Genomic DNA, 18,977 nt, shown 5'->3' on the forward strand with positions numbered 1-18,977 from the left:
GAACGTAGGTTTATAACAACATCTCAAAACCTGCATTAACAAATAAACAATCAGAGGCCGCTCGAAGTCAGTGAGGAAATCTGTTTGTTTTTGTATATTTGGTGAACGCCGGCCATTCTTTCTCATCTTGTGTCTGTAAAGAAAGAGCACATCTCCACAGTCACACCCAGCATGCTTTAGTAGACTTAAGGGAGCTCATCTTCTGCAGCTCTGGGTGTGGTTCAGTGTCACACTGGGTTTTTAACAAACAGAATAACTGCAGATACTCACTGCTGTCATTTTCCAAGTAGTGGAAAGTAACTGAGTACATTTACTCAAGCACTGTATGGTGCATTACTTGAGTATTTCCATGCTCTGCTGCTTTATGTTTCACCTTTTATTTTACTTTTCCGCTCTTTACGTATTGTTGTACTGGTACTTCTACTTAAGTAAAGTATCTGAATACTTCCTCCACTGTCAGGGTATCAGATCAGTCCCATGTGAACATTTTTAAATCCATTGATCTTCACTGAAGAGGAAGTGTGGAGTCACAGAGAGGAGCAGGCTGAGGATGACAGGGTGACGTTTTTCCTGGGATGAGATACCACTTCTCTCCCAAACCTCTATCTCAGCTCACACATGTGAGACAGGAGACACACTGAGAGATAAGCAGAGACCCAGCGGCACCTCCTTCACACAGGACTGAGAAACACTCTGTGGGAAATACATGATGGAGGTGCAGAGGATGTCAGAGGTCGACCAGCGACGAAAGCCTTTGAAGAGACAGATTTATGTGGATGAGGTGAATCAGCAGCTTGAGAAAATGTTTCTCATCTGTGTTCAGGGGTTATCATTAGATTACAGGAAGAAAACATGAGGAGTAACAGATAAGATCTCTGAGAGCTGCACTGAATGAGGCGATATTGAAGGAACTCTGTCACTGTTTATGGAAATTTAGGTTCGTAAGAAATTCCTAGAAAGAGGCAAATTATACACTCAGAGTTCGGTACAGTGCATTTATTAATATATTAATCAGCATTTAATCCACAGTTTATTTTCTGTATTAATTAAAGCAAAAAAAAAAGTTACAAAAAAATGTCACCTTCAAAATCGCTTGATTGATATTCAGTTTAATAAACAAGAAGATGAATCGATCAGTCAAGAAACTGACCTGCAGATTAATCAGAAATGAAAATAATCATCAGTTGCAGCTTTAATTCAGTTTATTATCATATAAGACAAATAACCTCTGCTGTAGGAGGAACTGAGGAGATGGTGTCCATGACATTTAAAGAACTGCAAACTAAAGATTCAGCTGAGGAACTGAGGAGGAATAGAGTGTCAGTGTATTTTCTTATGCCTGAGAAAAGTGAATCATTTATATGTTGGTTCCCCAGCATCAGTGGCTTCAGCAGGAGACACAGGAAACAGTGTGTTGTTGTTACAGAGGGAAGAGGTTGTGCTGCATCATCAAAACACTGGACATCAGTGCAGGAGCCTGATGTTTGTTTCCTGTTTCCAACAAACTGAAATGTTTATTTAAATCACGACGGTGCCTTGTTCAGTTTGTGTCAGTCTGCAGAGCACAGACAAACAGCAACTCTGTGGAGTTGGATCTGAGCCAGTGTTAGCATGTTCATGGATTTAAAAGGACTCAGGCAGCCTCTCTCCTCCCCTCTCCTCCCCTTCTCCTCCCCCCAGCTTCTCTCTCCTGCCTCTCACTCTCTCCTGAAGTCTGGTCAGAGGCAGCACAAGAGGCCTCTGTGTGTTGTTCCACAGGAGGCTGTTGGTGGTGAACTCAGTCCTACCAGAAACACTCTGCCCTGTGGCTTTGTGCAGGTTGTGGTGGAGGTATGAATGTGTGTGGCTCTGTTCAGCTCTGTCAGCCTGAACTGGAAACGTGTAGCGGTCAGAGCCGAGCGGTATTTCCTCAGGGGCGAGTCACTTCTCCAACTCCTGTCTGCGTCCTTGACCGTGAAAATGTTGCTGCTGTGCTCTGTGTTGCTGCTCAGTTAGACAGAGCCCTGAACCACCCAGCTGTCATTAGGTAAAGTCTCATGACTGATGCTATAATATATATTTTTAAATAACATGCACATGATGCTTTGCTGCAACTGTGCCTGCACTTTTGGAAAGAAACAGGAGTCAAATGGCGACAGGATCTTTCACTCAGTCCCACCTGAATAATCCATGAGGAGTCTGAAATGTGTGTCTGGTGCCTTCATCTCTCTGTGGGCCGACCGGGCACTGCCCTGCCTGGGTAGGGTAACGAGGTGGGTCGATGCCCCCCTTTCTCCAGCTGTCAGTTATGTAGTTTTATCAGTAGCTGCAGTACCTCACCCCAGCCAGCAGATGTCAGTGTTGATTTAGAAGAAATGTCACAATACAGGTTATAAATATTGTAATGTTAATGCAGAGCCACCTAAAATCCATTGGCGACTAATTTTCTTTTCTTTTGGACTTTGTGTATTCAGGAAGATCATTACAAATTTGTACAAATGTACTCCATCTGAAGCAACTATTCTAGAGGTTAACTGCTCATATTCTCATTCTGTCACAAATGGTAACAGCTGAGTGGCATTATTGGTCAAAATATAATCGTTTTATACAGTAAAACTATTAAACAGCAGGACAGAAAGTCAACAAACCTCCTAAGAGGAAGAAGTAGCGTTCCCTATCCAGTCCGGTAGGCGGCGGTAGTTCACCCTCTTTGAGTTGGTTTGGCAGCCGCCAATCAAAAACAAGACGAAGAAGAAGAAGACGAATGGGAGGAAGAAGAAGTTGTTGTTGATGCAGCTCTTTGTTTAGCAATAACCTGCACATTTGAGATCTTTAAAAACTCCACATCTACCGAAGATGAGTCCACGGAAGAGTGTGTCTCTGAGGTAAGTCAGTCTGTCTCCGCTGCGCTTTATTTTTCCGCCTCAGGTCTGTTTAATGTCGCAGCAGCTAAATGGCTCATTCACGTTAGCTAGCTAGCGTTAGCATGTTTGGCTCCATCTGAAACAGAATCGTCCGCACAATTAACTCTTAAACTAAGTTATAATTTAACCCGCGCATGAATTGCTGCTACAGTATCATGTCTGTTAAACGATTTGCATCGCTTTGTGTCGTCGACTTTAGTTCAGTAGCTGTTTAAATGTAGCTTCAGCGGTAAATGGTTTGAAATGATCATCTGCTCCTCAAATTACGCTGATTAATGATATTTTAGAGAAACTTTCTCTGTTCAGAGTGTGTGATAAAACATGAGAGGCACTAAGTGGGGCTCTGGAAATGTAAAAGAAAAACAGTTTTTGATGTGGACCTGGCCTGAGGTGGTCCAGGTGTTTACAAAGCAGCGAAACCGCCATTTTCCCTGTTTTCTCTTATAGAACAAGAAATTTCACCAAACTGGAATTGTACTTTAGACAGTATTTGTCTTTTCTGGGACAATCTAGTTCGGATTTAATAAGTCCAGATATAGTGGTTTTTGGTCTAGACCTGGTCTGATGTGGTCTAGATGTGAAAAAATAGTTTTGGTGCTGTACAGACAGATACAGTTTGCATAATCACAGCTGTCAAAGTGTGATCTTTAGACTGGAGTATAAGTATTTGATGAATGTTTGCAGTGGTAATACAGCTGAAATTCCTGACAGGCAAACAGTTTGTTGTAACCTCTGCTGTCTCTCTTTCCAGAACTGCAGCAGAGAAAACCAAACGCAAGAAGAGGACAGTGCTCACTGAGGATCAGAAACACAAAGTCAAGGAAAGTTCTGAGATGCTTGACGCTGACAATGGTAAAGAGACGGATGGCCGCGAGCTGAAGGTGAGCAACCGATCCATAAAGTCCAAGGAACACTCTGCAGACCTCCGGGATAAAATTGTGGCGAGGCACAAATCAGGTCAGGGTTATAAAACCATTTCTAAAGCTCTGAATATTCCCAGGAGCACAGTGGCTTCAATAATAGTGAAATGGAAGAAGTTTGGAACCACCAGGACTCTCCCTAGAGTTGGTCGTCCACAGAAACTGAGTAAGCGGGCAAAAAGGGCCCTGGTCAGGGAGGTGACCAAGAACCCAATGGTGACCCTAACAGAGCTCCAGAAGTCCGCTGCGGTGATGGGAGAATCTGTTGGAAAAGCAACCATCTCAGCAGCTCTCCATCGCTCGGGCTTTTATTGTAAAGTAGTCAGAGAGAACCCACTCTGAGTTAAGGTGTACGGCAGCCTGCTGGGGACATGTAAAGGACTCAAAGCGCATGAAGGAAAAGATTCTCTGATCTCATGAGACAAAAACTGAACTCCAAACACTAGTTCTGCTCATCACCTCGTTACCACCCCTTACGGTGAAGGATGGTCATGGCAGTATCATGTTATGGAGGGCGGGGGGGTTCTTCATGATAGGGACAGGGAGACTGGTCAGAATGCATGTGACTGGGGCAACAAGGGGCCTGAAGTTTAGCTCAGTTCACAGATAGTTCCCATCCACTCTGATGGTGTTTGAGTGGATCTGTTGGGAAGAAGATAAACTGCCCAAATCCAGGGGTGCACTGCTTTTCAAGACTGAAGACTGGAAGGTGTTACTGCTGCCAAAGGGGCTCTCCAATATACTGTATTAATGGTCTGAATACTTTTGTATAAATGAAAGATCTACGTTTTTCGTTTGTAATAAAGTTGTAAAAATGTCCAAATATGTTTTCACTGTTTCATTATGAGTTATTGAGTGAAGACTGATGGTTAAAATGTCAGTTCAATACATTTAAAGTTAAATCTATGACACTAAGTTTGATAATACTATAGTTGACTGTTTGTTGAGTTTCAATAAAGTTTGAGGAAGGGAAAAAAAAGATTCTCTGCTATGACGTAAACCAATCAGGCAACGCTTTGCTGCTGCCTGGTAACCGCCGACCAATAGGAGGCTTCCGTGTGAGCGCGGATAAACGGATTTGTTGTGCTGTCGGGACAGTGGTTTCCTGGTGTGTTTTAGCGACAATAACGCCCAATTTTAACATCGGAAACATCCCAAAATCCACAGAGAATGAGTCTGTCTCTCAGGTAAGTCACTCAGTCTCTGCTGTTCTCTTCATTTCTGTGGCACAAGTCATTTAAATGCCCCCAACAGCTAAAAGGCTAGCTCATTCATGTTAGCTAGCGTTAGCATGTTTGGCTGTTGAACAGTCCGCAAAGGTTTACTCGTTAACTACGGTACAGTTTGTAGATTGCTGCTGTAGGCTAACTGTATACTCGTACCAAGTCGCAGTGAAGCTCAGCTTTGTTTAAAGTTAATCCTCATGGCAGCTGTGACAGTTAATGAGGGTTAAACATGTTAAAGTAAATTTCGTAACCTGTTCCTACTGTTTTCTATTTGTTAATCAGATCCAGTTTTGACGGGAGTAAAAGTTGTTTATAAGTTAGACCTGGTTTATTGTTGTCGCTGCAAATTATTTTTTTTAATACCAAAAACGGTGTTTACATGGTGTTTATACAGGGTTACAACTAGGACACTAGAGGATTATTTTAATGAAAGAGACTAAAGTGTTTAGTGTAGACCTATATGCTACAGTTTGTGCTATAACAGCTGCCTAAATGTGTGACCCTATAATAAAATGTCTGCTGTGGTCATACAGAGTTTGTTGTAACACTGTGGTCTTTCTTTCCAGAACTGAGATTGTGGCGGATAAAACCAAACGTAAGAAGAGAAGAGAGCTGACTGAGGATCAGAAACACGAAATCAAAGAAGCTTTCGAGCTGTTTGACACGGACAAAGACAAAGAGATTGATTACCATGAGCTGAAGGTGAGCAACTGAGCAGATGAAAAGTGAGGGTGAGAGGTGATTCATTGTTTGGTGACAGTCTGCATGAAGAAGTGAATTTGTTGAATATACCTGTGATTGAAAACCAGGTTGGTCAGATGTTTTGAAATATTTTAGCTTCATTGCTCAGCAGCATCGAGAAGAATCGACCGCAGAGAGATGTTCTAATCCTTCAGTTTAAAAATCCCTAACAGGTGGCAATGCGCGCGCTCGGCTTTGAAGTGAAGAAAGTGGATGTTCTGAAGATTCTTAAAGACTACGACAGAGAGGGAAACGGCAAAATAACATTTGAGGATTTCAATGAAGTTGGTAGGTTTGCTTCAGCTGAATCTCTGAGCAGAGAGATACTGCAGAAAATGAATCCTCATCTTTACTCTGCCTGAGGTGTCTCTGTAAATCCTGAACACATTCACGTCTTCCTGCAGTGACCGATCGCATCCTGCAGCGAGACCCGAAGGAGGAGATCATGAAGGCCTTCAAGTTATTTGACGACGACGAGTCAGGAAAGATCAGCCTGAGGAACCTGAGACGAGTAGCTCGAGAACTCGGGGAGAACATCAGCGACGAGGAGCTGCGCAGCATGATTGATGAGTTTGACACCGACGGAGATGGTGAAAGTAAGTGATCACTGCTGTGCTCTTACGTCAGGCGTGAGTGAGGGTCTCAAGGTGTGTGAACATTTTCATTAGACAGAGCCAAAGTGTATCAGACAGATGCAAGGTACCTGTTCAGCTCAATTTATTCCTATATGACTTAAAATAAGAGCACACTTTTATAAATAACCATGTGCGTCAACTAACAAATATTTACATGCCCAGCCAATCATACAGCTTTAAGTTTACACCCTTCTAAGATACAGTTCCAATAGCAGGTATGTAACAGGCTTCATGTGAGAAAATTGAAATATGCACTTGATTTTATGCTCTTAGTTCAGAGAGTTGTTATCAGACTATGAGCTAAAATCAGGCACCTTGTGTCTGTGCATTCTTTAGTAGTTCTTCCTTGAAATTTGTTCAAAATGATCTTTAATGTGTGAAGTTATTTTCTGACCGAACATTTATCTCTCTTCCAGTAAACCAGGAGGAGTTTCTTGCCATCATGACTGGAGACTCCTGATGAGGAGACTGAAGGATTTTTATGAAAGCTTTGTGTTTGATTGCTCGTCCATACTGAGAGAAATTTAGAGACTGATCATCTGTGTGTGTGCATGAAGGTGAGTGAGTGTTAACATGGACACACAGGCTCCTCTCGAGGGTCTGAAGTGGACTGGAGCTGGACCTGTGGTTGATACTTGATTCATTTCACAAAGAGACTGTCTGACAAGTTAGAAACTGTCGATATCACGCTGGTCTTTTATTCACCTTGTCGTGTTGTCGACTTTTACATGTTTCTGTTTGAATAAAATGTGGTGTGTCAAAGACCAAACCAGCCTTGATGATTAGATGTTAGGTAGGTGATTAAATTCAGAATCTGATGTTCTGTCACATCCAAACAGTTTTGTCATCCTCTCCTGCACAGAGTCTGTGATTCAGTCTGTGTGTTCTTCAGGAGAAAAACTTGATTCTCTCACACATTTCATACTGTTTCTGTCCAGTTTTGACTGGAGTCCACTTTACATACTATGAATGTTTTAATGTGCTATTTATTTTATACAAAATAAATCAGTTTGCCAGCAAGTTTCTCTGTAAACGTGTTTTTGTCCAACAATAGTGAAGTCTCGAGGTGTCCAAAAATACCAAACTCTAGAGTTTTATTTGACTTCAGATGGAGTAAAATAAAAGCTAAAAGTAAAGCATGTCCTGTAGTGTCTGCTTGGAGAATAGTTCCATGTGTGAATCGACGTGACTAAAATATTTGACCTAAGATTACTGAACTGTGGTGACATCTTGGATGTTGAGGCAGATTTTGGGAAGCGTGTAATTGTCCTGATGTATTCAGTTCATTGATATCCAGACATACCTGCTATTAGTAGCTCTAAATACCTCACAGTCATGGATAGGTTGTGATGTATAGGGTCTAATCCTCCAAACAGAGAGCAAAACGCACGTCATCTGTGGCTGCTCTGAATCTCTTTGGGCTTATTTCATGTCTGTTTAAGGTTGTTTTGTGTCTCTTGAGCTCCTTTTGTCTCTTTCTGGCCATTTTGAGTTTCTTAGAGCTCATTTCATGTTTCTTTTTTTGAGTCTGTCTGAGGCCTGAGGCTCTCTGAGCTCATTTCCCATGTAGTTGTAATTGCTTTGTGTCTCTTCGAGATGTTTTTTTGTCATTTCATGCGTCTTTGAGGTCGTTATGAGTCTGTGTGTCATCTTGAAGGTATTTGTCTTCACAGTTATCACTATTAGTGCCTGTATGTTCCAGACTCTCTCAGGACATTAAGTCTTGATATGTCCTTCTTAGTGTGTTATGTCCAGGTTACTGCTCCTGCTCTCAGCTCCCTCCTTCCTGCAGTTTCATTAAAATCCCCCAGAGGGAGTCAGTCATTCATGACTCCACTTGAAGCCTAAATGTGGGTGACACTGAGCCGCTCATCAGAGAATCAGCCTCAGTACACGCAGCAGTGTACTCTGTTCTTTTAAGGCACCGTCACACAAAGTCAGAGCAGGTTAGATAGAAACTTTATCTCTGTAAATATTTGTAATTCAGCTCCAGTGTTTGTCCTGATTCATAGAGCTAATTACTGCTGTGCGTCTAATTGATAAGTGGCGTCACATCAACAACACTGAATGATGTAACAGCGTCCAATGATAAAGGAGATACTTTTCACTTGAGTTGCTGATGTTTAAAACCACAATGGACTCCGATCCCATCACTGTAGATGATGATGTATGTGTTGAAATAAAGTTCAGTTGAGAGTATTGACCACAAACCCCCCTTTAGGCGTTTCCTCCTGAGCTCCCTGTCATTTGGCTCCCCACAGACCTTTACATATTGATTCAGATGAAGGCCTCTGGTCGTGAGTCGGTTAAACACGAAAAACATCTCCAGCCTTACTTTTCATCTGCCTCAGCCCCCGTCCTGCTGCTCACATGATTAAGAGGGCTGCGGTTTGCTAACCCAATTTGCTTTGGTAATAACTTGAGCCAATCACACAATGACAGAGTAGAGGACTCGGTGGTTTTTCTCCTGTGTAATAGGAGGTTTGAAGTCTCTGAGGGAGACAAATGAAAGTGATGCAGTAATAAAAGGCTGAAGAAACACTCTCGTATGTACACACACACACACAGTGCAGGGATTGTGTTACTGAGAGTGTGTGTGCTCAGGCTGAAGGTCAGCACCGATGTTGATGATCAGAACCTGCATCTGGTCATCACTGCAGGGACAGACATCATGACTTGCCCTTGCACTGGCACATGCTCAGCTGTCGGTCCCTGGACCAGAGCAACTCTCGCTCCAGAAATAAACCAACCCAGTTCCTCCCCAGTTACAACCTCAAAGTCGCCCCCCTGTGGTTTCCACTATATGACTCTGCACACACACACACACACACACACACACACACACAGTCGTTCGTATTGCTGGTAATCATCTGTGTTGATGAGACTTCTAAAAATACCCGAGTCTGGCTGGACCTGGCCGGGGTCTGATTGCTCTCTGGTTAGGGGTAATAGCAGAGGTTAGCTTAGGCTCCACATTTAGATGGGCTAATGGGATGAGAGCACATTTACTGATGTTTTCTGCACTGGTGTAGTTTTGACTTTGAGGATTCTGTTTACTGTTTCTCACAGCTACAACCTGTTAGTGAATATCCAGCATGTGCCGCCTGCAGGAGGAGAAACAACATAAACACACTCACAATGTACCACAGAGTTACAACCAGAGTCTGTTTCATCTCACACTAACGTGTCATTTCTGCAGATACACTGGTCCTTTACTTACTCTATTACAAAAGTCCTGCATTCAGAATTGTATTTATGTCAAAGTAAGTAAGTATTAAAAGTACTCACTGCAGAGGATTCTATATAATATTATTACAGTATTATTTCTTGTGCAGTTGTAGTTGGTGGAGCTGGTTTTTAACTCTTTTACATAGAAGATCATTTTTATTTTCATTGTGAGAATGTAAGAATAAAATAATATATAAGTATAGTGTAGCATGAAACAAGTATATGTCTACATATAAATAAAACAAATGACATTTAAGAAAAAGAAAGACAGGAAGATTTATTAAATAGATGATTAAATGAATAAATAAAAGAAAACCACTGATGATGTTCAATTTCTCCAAACTTACATAAGTCACAACTTTAAATGTTTAACATGAAAACAGCTTCTCTTTGTGAATTTTCAGGAAAACATGAATAGTTCCTACATCTTTTCAGAGTCTTCCACTGATAAAAAGCTGATAAGTCTTATAGTTTTTCCTCTCACAACTAAAATCACAGATGAAATTTGTACTTTTCCCAGAGTAAAATTTGGAATACAGGACTTACTCACTTGTATTTTATTTATTTATTTGGACATCACTACTTTAAAACTTGGGTAAAGTCTGTCAGTGTTTCTTCCACCTCAGGTTTACGTGCTCTCATGTTTGCACAGTGGGCGCCTCTAAAGTGTCTGATTGGTAACCAGAGTCAGAGTTCAGCTCTCGTGTCCACCTGTCAGTCATTAGGCGAGCTATGCCGACCATGTGACAACACTTACCCTCTGACCCTCGCTGAGACAAGGGGACATGGGAGGATGGAGGATGGAGGATTGGGGGGGGTACTGTGCTCTTTACTGGTTTACTGCTGGGTCTGGTTCGATGTCGATCTGTGATGGTGTTCGTCTCCAGTCATTCAGGTTAAAGGCCGAGACAGACGTTAGTGTTCAGGATGATTCTCTGAGTACGGCCGGGACGTGTGACACCCGTGTCCAGGTGGGGGCCGTGACCTTTAACCCCTCCCCTCCCGTAAGAATGACCTCAACCTGCGTGGCCACCATGAGTGGAGCTTCGTTGTGAAATGTCCGGCATCTTAAACAGCTCATCAGTGTTTTCAGCTGCACATGAAAACAATTTGAGTACGCTTTACTTTTTAGCTTTTTAATTAGTAGAACTGAGATGATCAGTGCAAACAGATTCGGTCTGGGGGTCCTGTATGGAAAAGGTGGAGCAGCTTTTCACCTGTCTGCACCCAGGGGCCCATTTTCTCATCATCTGGGTGAAATATTAGTCTCAGAGTTTGTTTCCTTTACACTGTATATCTTATTTTACAGTGTAAAGTCACATTAAAGCTGTTTTTGATTTTCGTGTCTCTGCAGCTAATTCTTACATAAACTGTGTTCCGTACAGAAACAGCGATGGTGAGACTCCTGGCTTCCTTCATGGCGGAGGTATACGAGGGGAGTAGACACAGACATGAGGGGGGAATGCCTCGAGACATGCTGTGGATCGTGGACTATGCCTGGCAGTTGGGTGAGGATGGATTAGTTTACACACGCTCATGGCTTTCACAGTAACTTTATCTCTCGGATATCCCAGCTTCACCCAGCCCACACCTCCTCCGACGCTCAGTAAACTCGAGCGAACAACAAAACCTCTACCTAAAGACGCCGTGGTCTTTGTACAGGAAACAGAAAATATCGCTGTCGCACACTTTTCTGATCGAGTTGAAGTGTGAGAGAAGAGTGAAAAGAGAAGTTTAAGAGGATGTTTAAAGACTTTGTTCCTCCTGTAATAATAATATTTTCAGATCTCTCCTCTGCACACATCTGGTTCTCTTCAGCCTGAGCTTATTGCTTCTGTGATCGCTTATTTATGTTTCTCCAACACCTCATCCAGCTCCTCCTACACTATCTGCCTACACAGGATGCACACAGCCGTACACTACACACAGACCCACACATACATGTAAATACAGCACACGAGGGCTGAGACAAGAAGACTTAAACCCTGAAACTGTAGGATACGAGAACCAGAGTCTGATCCATCCACAGGACTCATCTGTACACAAAGCAAAACACTAACAGAAGAAATAGAAACAAAATGTAATATCTATATATAATATCATAGGCTCAATAAAATCTGTCTTTATTGGAGATTCGGCACTTTGGGAAATATTCCTCGCTGCTGAGACAGACACCAAGTTAATGTAAAACTGGATCTGCTGTAATGGATCATTTAAACTCTGACAGGTTGGACTGAGGTTTGTTTCCGTCTCTGATCGGGTCAGAACTACAGTGATTTCCCTGACAGCTTAAATCTGCCATAATTCAATTTCAGCCCGTGTTTTGCTGCCTTCCTGAAGACAGGCTGAAGAACAAACAAATCCACCTCTTTTCATTTCCTCCCCCCCGTTTCCCTCTAAATGGTGCGGACAGGAGTCTAAACAGCTCGCTGGGGAGGGGGGGGGTTAAATGAACAGCATGTTTTTTTTCCAGGAGGAGGTAAAGGGTGGATGCAAACCAACGGTGAGGAAATTAAAACACGTAGCTGAAACACACCGGAACATTTTACACATTCCTTCGAGCCCCAACCGCCAACACTCGGCCCTCGCCTCTGTCTCTGTGTGTTGTGAGAGGGAAACCATGCACAACATTTATTTTCAGGTGGAATTATCCTTTACGCTTCAGCTGCTTCCATCACCAGGTTCTCACTGGCTAAACTCTCTGGCCTGTGGTGTGCAGCACAGAGGTACCTGTTAATCCGCTGTCCGAGGAGGGAGAGAATCAGCGCTGAATTACATGATTGAATGAGTGAAACACTGACGAACAGAGAGGTTTGATCTCTGCCTTCAGCTCTAAAGTTCAGTCTCATAATTAAAACAGGCAGGATACTGGTGCCAGAAGCAGCCATCTTGACATGTTAGACAGCTGAGTCACATCTCTCTGGGTCAGTTCATATTCAGGAGACGTATTTGCACCATTCACTCCCGTCTCATAGCTGTCTGCAAACCAAACTGTCTGCAAACCAAGATATATACGTCTAAACGAGTAAACTGCAGCAGCAAAGACGTGTTGTAGGAAGCGTATTATGTTCAGAGGCGACATATTTTTTGAATGAAGGCACTGCATTTATTAGCAGAACCAGAGTCAGAGGTTCACCAGGTTCACATCCAGAGTCCTGTCTGTGGTTTAGGCGACTAAATGTCTTTGGTGAAGGTTCAGGGAAAGATGGTGGTTTTGGTTCAGTGTGAATAAACCAGTTGTGTCTGAAGTCACTGTGAGCAGACCAGGATCTTTCTCTGAACCTGAACCAAGAGCTGTGAGAGTCTAAACAGAACCAGAAAACTGTTCAATCAGTGTCAGTGTATTTGCGACTTGCCAAATACTTAAATTGACCACATTTCTGGCTAGCTTAGCTTAACATAAAGACTGGAAACCACTAGTCTGGCTACCAGCGTCTCTTAAACTCACTTTTTAACATTTGCTTTGTCTCGTTATTTATTGTTTGTGTATAATCTGCATAGAAACTAAAGTGTAAAAACTAAAAATCCCCTGTTTTTCAGGGGCTGGTCATCGAAGCTGTTTTCCACCTCTGGCTCTGGGTGAATAAAGGAATATAGTTTGATGCTGAACTTCTTCCAGACTGGTGAGTAAACACCTGTTCATGCTAAAGTTAGCTATGTAGCAATTCCAAAAACTTATAGCACATTTAACACTGGTAACTGTCATTTTTACACTGTGGTTTTTGTACAGATCACAAGACTTCCTGTCTTTATGCTAAGCTAACCAGCTGCTGGTTGTAGCTTCATATTTAGCGTATAGACATGAGGGAAAAAGTATTTCCAAAATGTTAAACTACTCCTTTAAGATCAGGCTGGAATCAGCGTGAACCATGTCAGACATGACTTGACACAGGAGGACTTGTCTCATCTCTCCTCTGTTTTCTGATCTTTGGTCTAGAAACCAGCAGGACTGTGTTGTTTTTGGGCGTCTCAGTGATTCAGCCATGTTCCTCCGATGGATCCATAGATCATCAGAGTCAGCCAAGCCCGCCGCTCTTCTTCCCTCCCTCTGCTCGGAGCTGACAGGAGTGGACAGCTGAGGGTAATCCTCCGCCAAGCAGATGCTCAGCGCGCTGATATCTAGGACATGCTCGCAGGTTTGATCTCTCTCTCTCTCCCTCTCTGTAATGTGTAGAGCCGACGGTCTTTGGAGCAGTAATCCTGGGCTCTTACACCAAGGCCCTCAGAGGCCCCGAGTGTCAGCAACACATTTTTCTCTCCCGCACACACACACACACACACACGCTCTGAAACACACACGCATTCAAACACACACTCACACAGGCAGCATCACTGACACCTCAGAGCTAAATATACCGGGAGTGGCAACGACAGGTGATCGGGCTCCTCCACAGACGTGCACTCGGCCGGCTCGGACACAGGAGGTCACAGGGTGTGAGTGTGTGATTGTGAGTGGAAAAGAGATGAGTGTGTGTGTGTGTGTGTGTGTGTGTGTGTGTGTGTGTGTGTGTGTGTTGATGGGAGGGAGGGGGCGGTGTTTGAGCGTCAGGGTCTGATCACTGTAGACTACCTCTGCTCAGAGCGGAGAGAGCTCAGATCCAAACGCAGCCCACTTCTGGGTCCCCCTTTCTTCTAAGCCAGCTGGTCTGGCTTAAATATCACTTCTTTCTTTCGCTTTCTTTTTTTAAAAAACAAATCCTTTTCTTGTTTGATACAAGGGATTGACTGAGCAAACCCACAGCTGGAGCTGCTGGGGAAACCTTCCAGGTGAAGACAGAACAAAAAGCACTGGTGAGTGGACGGTGACGGACGATGCATGGGTGTGAAACACTGGATTACTGAGCAGGTGTGGAAGCTGGAGCTGGAGATAGAGGCTGCTTATACACACATCCAGCAGATACAGAGCAACATAAGTCATTTTTCTGGATAAGCAACAAATCTCAGTCCAGAATTCTTATCTAGAGTTTAGAGTATCCTAGAGTTTTATCTCTGTGTTTGGTCTCTAACTCTTTAGCTGCTAAATGCTGCTCTGTGTTCACCAGCTGCTCTCTGACTGAGATCAGATCAGCAGTGATGGGGAAGCGTGTTGTGTTGAAACTGGTTCTACAGTGAAAATGGCGACATCTGTGGGTCAGACGGATTCAATCTGTGACCACGGTGAACCAGTTGGTCTCATACAAGTGTGACTTAACATGGGCTCGTTTGGGAGGGTCACATGACGTTTGCTTTGAGCGTAACGTCATTATATATCGACACAGATGATTTATCAGAGCTTCTTTATTACCTGCTGCAGCTGGAAACGCTGATCAGTGAGAGTAAAGTGGTGGTGATCATTCTCTGTGGGTTTGTCAGTGCAGCTTTAAATGTTGCTGTTATCCAGCAGCTGGGAGGTGGTTGGAGTAAATTCTTAGAGCTGTCTTAGCTTGGTTTGGTGGAGTAAGTGATTGAGATTCTGATCTGGTCAGTGACATGATTTTACAGCATGATTTTATTCTGAATTTGAGTTGTGCGCTCTGCATATGTGCACCAGTAAAACTGACTGCTGTTTTTCAAATTTACTTTCAATTAAAATAAAAAACTATCAATTTTATATTTTTGTTTTAGTATGTGGAACTTAGAAGAATGATTTCTACGTCTATGAACATGTCTGTGTGGTAATCTGTGGGTCTGAGATTTTTGTTGTTTTACTGTTCATATCTTTTAGTTTTCCATAATGTGTCGTACTGACGTCTTTAAACTCTTTGAATACAGAACAGATGAGGTCGATTGTATCTGGCTTTAATTTCCAAAGGTCACAAACTGAAAATGTCTGATGATAAACTTGATAAATGAAATGAATAAGCAGACAGTAATGTGGAGCACAAAGAGCATCTTAACAGCTTCTCATCACAGCTGCTTTTGGTTTCATCGAAAATTGAACCAGTGCTCAGATTCATTTCAGCTGGCATTGCAGCATCTTTTAGCTCATTGTTTTGGTTTCACAGACTCAGTCAGAGAGCAGCTGGTGAACACAGAGGAGGAGACCAAACACAGAGCTAAAACAGACACTGCTCCTCAGGAATCATCATGTTTGTCTGTGACTGCTGTAGAAGTATGTAGGTGATTGTTTGCTGCATGAACAGACTTCCTGTGGATCTAATTATCTGAGAGATATTTGGTGATGACCTCTGTGACATATTTTCCACAGACCCACCCACAGTTTTACAGACGTCACAGTTTTTAGGGTTTTATGGTGAAACATGCAAGAATTGCTCAATTTGTGGTTTGTCTTTTTGCCATCTACTACTTCCTCATCTTCCCTCAGCACCCCTTTATCTCTGTGTGACACATTCACACATGATAGATTTTCTTGGCCCCATGTTTCACATCTCAGGCTACGTAAAGGAAGGTCACAGCTACGACGTTCTGAGCGGTGGATGTTTGTATGTGCAGCCTGAGACGAGACTCAGGGCTGGGAAAGTAATATTTATAATAATTATAATAATTTTTCTTAACAGAAAACAAGTATATGAATGTAACTGTAAAGACTTTTATTCAAGCACTGTACTTCTGAGGTGGTGTTTCCATTTTACTTCCACATTTTCTACTTTTTACTTCTGCTTTGCAACAATTCAGAGGAAAATATTCAACTTTTTACTCTTTACAGTTTTATCTCCTTTTTAAAAGACTTTAGCTTCACAGTTTATAAAAAAACTACATTATAAACTAATAAAATACATCATACAGAATGATTTCCCCTCGTAACCTCTCACATGGTTTCATTTTAAATAGCAGTAATTATCCTAGATTTTTTCTTCTTTTCTCTCTCGTTAATCTTGTGACGACCCCTCAGATTTATCTGGTGACCCTTCAGAAGGGCCCAACCCTTAAGTTGGGAACCAGTGGACTAAACTAACTGTATCTGACGTAGTTAAAACCGCCTCCAACAGGAAAGTGAAGCATCGATGACTCAGGATTAAAGATGTGATAACAGAGAGAATCTGTTACTTTTACTTTTGATACTTGAAGTACTTTTAACTGGTAGAACTTTTACTTCAGCTGGAGCTTGAATGCAGGACTTTTGGAACTCTTCTTGTACTTTTACTCAAGTAAAGAATCCTTCTCCTACCAGGCACCACATGTGGTTTTAACTGGAATAAGAGTATCAATAATAACACGACTTTAATGACTGTGAGTTGTGACACCAAACCTCCGCCCTGTGAGGAACAGATGATCAGTGATAAGTCAAGGTGCAGGTTTAATACTTTCCACTGGGAGGCAGTAGTGAACCTGAGTAACGACAGTTACAGTTAATACTCTGTTAACTGTTTGTAGACCTGTTGAAAATATTCCGTTTAAAATAAATAATAATAATCCTTTATCTCAGCTGTGGCTCTAATTTCATTGCTAAATCTGATTGATAAATTTCACTGTCTCTGTCTAATGTGTCGTCTTTTCTCTGTGCGCTTCTGCGCGTGCGCGTGCGCTTGATTGTGTGCACGTGTGCCTCCTGACGCCCAGGTGCTCACTGACAGCCTGAGAGGCGCGTGCTTCAGGAGGAGACTCACCGATGGACTGAACCGCTGGACGGAGAGAGGAGGACAGAGAGAGGACATGCGGGACTGAGCGGAGAGGTAAGAGGCTGCTTCAGGACTCAAGTGTGTGTGTGTGTGTGTGTGTGTGTGTGTGTGTGTGTTGTTAGAGGGAGAAAGATGCGGGGCGTGCGGGGTTGACACGCCACAAACAACAGGAAACAACCAGGAGCGGTGCTGTCCCGTCTCTCTCCCCCTCAGCTCCGTGGATCAGAGCTGGAGACGCGGAGACGCCTCTCGCTCTCTCGCTCCTCGCAACTTATTTCCACACTGTTTCAGCGTCGTTTTGTTGCCGGTCGTTGTTGAGTTTGGAGCCCGGAGCTGCTGCTCGGTTCTCGGGTTTTGTGCGGAGCCTCCCCCCTCCTCCCTTCCCTCTCCTCCTGGCAGAGACTGCAGGAAACAGTCGGGAAGTTTCAGAGCATGGTGCCTGATGAGGAGTGAACACACGGCGGTGTTCGTTTTAACCCGGTAAGAAAACAGACGAGCTGTTGGAGAAAGTTGATGTTCCGCGGTGTTTATCTGCAGCAGGGCTGGATGGAGTAACAGCGTTGACCTGACAGTTTGTGGAGCTGAGATGACAGAAATATTCTTCATTCATTAGTCGTTTACAAACTCAGTGGTACCAGCTTCTTTAAATGTGAGTATTTGCTGTTTTCATCTCAGTAGACTCGGGGTTTTTTGGCTGTTGCTCAGATATGTGTTTTCAGAGAACAGTTATTTTCCTTTTACAGTTGCTGTCACTGAACAACAGCTGATTATTGATGATAATGAGACTAATAGTTGGTTTCAGCCACAGTTCCTCTCTGAGGTTTTCTGACACAAATTAAAGATTAAAATCATTTCAAACGTCACAGCCAAAGATCTCAGAGTACACCTGATGTTTGTGTGGACCCGGGGTCCAGGCTTGTTTACCTGAGATGGTTTTTATCATTACTGTGTTGAGGATTTTTAGAAACACTGACTCATTATTTTCTGTTCCCAGTTTGACATAAGCCTTCAGCTGTTATTCAATCTGAACTTTTTCATCGTCTCGTTGGTACCTGAAGCAACACGCCCCCACCTGTGCAGCCTCCTGTGTTGTTCTAACTCAGGACTGGTCTCAGTTTAAATCCCTCTTTAGTCTTGTTGCTTTAAGAGCAATTGAACTGATCAAAACAGCTGCGGATTCATTTTCTGTTGATCGATTAACGAAGGACTCAGCTTCTCTCTTTATGTGAACCTTTAAATAATACAAAAATAAGAAGTTACAGTAATATATTACTCTTTTAGTTCTTATATACCCTTTTTAAAAAACCTTTTCCACATCGAGTCGTAACAACAACTCAGAACACAGACGGAAAGTTTGACTTACAGCTTCAGGTGAAAACAAATTTTTCTGATTATTCTGATGCCACACAAACGCAGCAGTACTTCTGTACTTTTACTTTCAATAGACCTTCATCTATCGACCAAAAAAACATTAAAAACAGGGTATATATATATACATATATATATATATATACATGTATGAGGAAAAAGGTCGACAGATCATTTAGTCTCCAGTTTGTGAAGCATGAAGAGAGGCAGACGTCGGTGTGATATCAGTCGCTCATGCTGAGCATGTGGTGTTTGTGCCACAAAGTGACTCATTGACTGCTTATAGAGGGGTGTCCCTAACCAAACCACATGCATTAGATCAGGTTACCTGCGTCTGCATCTCAGACCTTAAAGGGACTTTGACCAGTAATTTAACCTGCATTTGTTTTTTTAAAGT

General features: G+C 42.7%; 3 protein-coding genes and 1 long non-coding RNA gene across 4 annotated transcripts in view; all 4 read left to right on the plus strand.

Moving 5' to 3' along the window:
• The window catches only part of LOC108895762 (uncharacterized), a 34,973-nt gene extending 20,831 nt beyond the window's left edge, over positions 1-14,142 (plus strand). Inside the window, exons 7-9 of the long non-coding RNA XR_001963010.2 lie at positions 11,039-11,161; positions 13,194-13,276; positions 13,591-14,142. This is a non-coding gene — a long non-coding RNA (uncharacterized LOC108895762). The remainder of the gene's footprint in view (positions 1-11,038; positions 11,162-13,193; positions 13,277-13,590) is intronic.
• On the plus strand, positions 2,706-4,646 carry LOC108895737 (centrin-3). Its single transcript, XM_018694640.2, has 2 exons — positions 2,706-2,864; positions 3,655-4,646. Exons 1-2 carry the CDS (start codon positions 2,836-2,838, stop codon positions 4,163-4,165), a joined length of 540 nt encoding a protein of 179 aa, XP_018550156.1. The 5' UTR covers positions 2,706-2,835; the 3' UTR covers positions 4,166-4,646.
• cetn3 (centrin 3) lies at positions 4,854-7,445 on the plus strand. The gene is made up of 5 exons (XM_018694647.2): positions 4,854-5,010; positions 5,616-5,751; positions 5,964-6,078; positions 6,195-6,386; positions 6,842-7,445. Exons 1-5 carry the CDS (start codon positions 4,994-4,996, stop codon positions 6,883-6,885), a joined length of 504 nt encoding a protein of 167 aa, XP_018550163.1. The 5' UTR covers positions 4,854-4,993; the 3' UTR covers positions 6,886-7,445.
• Positions 14,143-14,198: 56 nt separating the features above from the next.
• mef2ca (myocyte enhancer factor 2ca) overlaps positions 14,199-18,977 on the plus strand; it is a 28,068-nt gene continuing 23,289 nt past the window's right edge. Inside the window, 2 exon segments of the mRNA XM_051072733.1 lie at positions 14,199-14,444; positions 17,154-17,266. The gene's annotated coding sequence lies outside the window, so the exon portion shown is untranslated.

The sequence above is a fragment of the Lates calcarifer genome, linkage group LG9 (assembly GCF_001640805.2).
Source record: "Lates calcarifer isolate ASB-BC8 linkage group LG9, TLL_Latcal_v3, whole genome shotgun sequence".
Classification (NCBI taxonomy): Eukaryota; Metazoa; Chordata; class Actinopteri; family Centropomidae; genus Lates; species Lates calcarifer.